At 51.3% G+C, this 2989-nt stretch overlaps 1 protein-coding gene across 1 annotated transcript in view; it reads left to right on the forward strand.

Moving 5' to 3' along the window:
* Nucleotides 1–2989, forward strand: part of LOC308173530 (SWI/SNF complex subunit SMARCC2-like) — a gene marked incomplete at both ends in the record, with an annotated part of 9177 nt that extends 6188 nt beyond the window's left edge. The window contains 5 exons of the mRNA XM_080548558.1: nt 69–218; nt 503–666; nt 1335–1469; nt 1963–2356; nt 2922–2989. Of these exons, the coding sequence (XP_080404684.1) occupies nt 69–218; nt 503–666; nt 1335–1469; nt 1963–2356; nt 2922–2989 (911 nt within the window). The remainder of the gene's footprint in view (nt 1–68; nt 219–502; nt 667–1334; nt 1470–1962; nt 2357–2921) is intronic.

Genomic DNA, 2989 nt, shown 5'->3' on the forward strand with positions numbered 1-2989 from the left:
AAATTGCTGTTACAATACAAAACATCAGTGTTGAATAAATGTGCTAATTGTCCTGTTCCTACTACCATGGTGCCAGCAGCAGCAGCAGCAGCAAGACAGCAAAGAGGGAACCATGGAGGAAGAGGAGAAGCAACAGGGAGAGAACGGGAAGAAAGAGGAGGAGAGAGGGAGGGAGGCGGAAGGCGACAGGGAGGCTGAGAAGACCGACTCAGAGATGGGTAATGTTGATGTCTGTCACTAGATTTGACTGGATGTGAATGGATATCTTAATAGGACACAATGGTGTTGTTAGTGTTTTTCCTAAAGGTACACACGGACGCTTTGTCTTCTGATGATGTGAAATATGTTACGTTTTTGTTCATTTCAATATGAAGTGACAACAAAGATTACAGGTAAAAAAAACGCTATGAACAAAAACAAGAGGTAGCAATCCTTTCTCACTTATCTCTCTCTCTCTCTAACTTGATGACATGACTGACTGGGTTCCCCCTCTCTTCCTCAGGTGACGGAGAGAAGGAGAAGGAAGGGAAGGAGGGGTCAGAGGAGGGACAGAGGGAAGGAGAGAGCGAGGGAGAGAGGAAAGCTAAGGTGGAGCGAGATGTGGGAGAGGGGAACCTGTCCACCGCCGCTGCCTCTGCCTTGGCTGCCGCCGCCGTCAAGGCCAAGGTAAAAGCCTCACACCGTCACCGTGGTAACGGGCCCTGCCCTTCTTCAGTGGTGCCTCTAAACGGCAGTTCTGTAAAGCACTTCTACCATGGCCTTTGCCTGAGGGTAAAACATCTTAGGGGCTTTATGGCTTCAGAAGCCATTTCATGTACTACTGATTATCCTTCTCTGCACACACACACCCCACCCGCTCTCACATTCATACTTCTCTGAACAGCCAAGTTTCTGTTTGAGAATTGTTCTCTCCGTTTCTCCATTTGTTTTACCAGAGAGTGTCGTTTGGGGTTTAAGTCTCTTTCTCTCTCTCGGGAGAGAGACCTTTAATCATTACAATGATGCATGTTTTAACCACCATGAATAACCTTTATTTCCGTTCTCTCTCTCTCTCGCTCGCTCTCTCTCTCTCTCTCTCTCTCTCTCTCTCTCTCTCTCTCTCTCTCTCTCTCTCTCTCTCCTCTGTCCCTCTCCCTTCCTCCCTCTGTCCCTCTCCCTTCCTCCCTCTGCCCCTCTCCCTTCCTCCCTCTGTCCCTCTCCCTTCCTCCCTCTCTCCCTCTCCCTCCCTCCCTCTGTCCCTCTCCCTTCCTCTCTCTCTCTCCCTCTCTCCCTCTCTCCCTCTCTCTTCCTCCCTCTCCCTCCCTCTCTCCCTCTCCCTCCCTCCCTCTCTGTAGCACCTGGCTGCTGTGGAGGAGAGGAAGATCAAGTCCCTGGTGGCTCTGCTGGTGGAGACTCAGATGAAGAAGCTGGAGATCAAACTGAGACACTTTGAAGAGCTGGAGACCATCATGGACCGAGAGAGGGAGGCTGTGAGTGAAGGAGTCGGTTATGGAAGACAGACTTGTTAGATGACTGAGCACATTCATGACCTTACCTCTGTGTGTGTGTGTGTGTGTGTGTGTGTGTGTGTGTGTGTGTGTGTGTGTGTGTGTGTCTGTGTCTGTGTCTGTGTCTGTTTGTGTGTGTGTGTGTGTGTGTGTGTGTGTGTGTGTGTGTGTGTGTGCGTGTATGTGTGTGTGTCTGTGTCTGTGTCTGTGTGTGTGTGTCTGTGCGTGTATGTGTGTGTGTGTGTGTGTGTGTGCGTGTATGTGTGTGTGTGTGTGTGTGTGTGTGTGTGTGTGTGTCTGTGTGTGTGTGTGACTGTGTCTGTGTGTGTGTGTCTGTGTGTGTGTCTGTGTGTGTCTGTGTGTGTGTGTGTGTGTGTGTCTGTGTGTGTGTGTGTGTCTGTGTGTGTGTGCGTGTGTGTGTGTGTGTGTGTGTGTGTCTGTGTCTGTGTCTGTGTGTGTGTGCGTGTGCGTGCAGTTGGAGTACCAGAGGCAGCAGCTGCTGGCCGACCGCCAGTCCTTCCACATGGAGCAGCTGAAGTACGCGGAGATGAGGGCGCGCCAGCAGCACTTCCAGCAGATCCAGCACCAGCAGCACAGCCAGACCGGGGGCCCCCAGCCCACCCCTGCCACCCCGGCGCCCCCACCCCAGGGCCCCACAGCTACCCAGCCGGCCCCGAGCACCCCCGCACCACAGCCGGCCCCCAGCCCCGCACCCCCCACCGCCGCCCTGAGCAGCCCCATGAGCGGACCCTCCCCTGCCCAGCCCACTGAGCCGCAGCCGCCCCCAGGCCCCCACACCTCACCCCCCGGACCCCCCAGCCAAGCCCCCACAGTCCTCCCCAGCACCAACCCGACTCCAGCACTCCATGGTGAGTAATTACATTTTATACTACAAACTTAAAAAATCACATTTAAAAATGTATTTATAGTGGAATGTATTAATACTGGTATTCACATTATACACCACTGTGGGGTGAATTGTCATTGACAGTAGTCCAATAAGTACATAAATAAGCATATTTTGTCTTTAAAAATATATATATATGGGACGGCAGCTGGTGGAACCAGGAACTGACTTCGGACTTTAATTCTGAAAAATGTAAATAGATGTCAACGTTGTTCATCAAAATCAATGACACACTCGCTAGTCAAGCCAAAATATTGCAATGCAATGGATTCGGTGAGTAATCCCCACTACTACCTAGTTAACTATAACACTACTTTACATTGTTAGCAGGCTCACAAAACAAGCTGTGTTAGTTGACTATCGAGTGTGGTCACTGATTTTCAACAACGTTGACGTTCATTTAAAGTTTTCAGAATAAAAGTCTGAACAGTTTGATCGGCTGCCGACTTGTTCCCGGTTTCACATGCAGCAGGTTTCTATGTGTTTGTGGAAGTGTGTCACTCTCCTCTGTGTTTTCCTCCCCCTAGAGCCCAGCGCCCCTTTGCCTGGGGAGACACTCCAACCCTCCGCCACCCCCGTTCCCCCTCCACAGTGA

Source organism: Nansenia antarctica (genome assembly GCF_963989245.1).
Source record: "Nansenia antarctica genome assembly, chromosome: 18".
NCBI lineage: Eukaryota > Metazoa > Chordata > Actinopteri > Argentiniformes > Microstomatidae > Nansenia > Nansenia antarctica.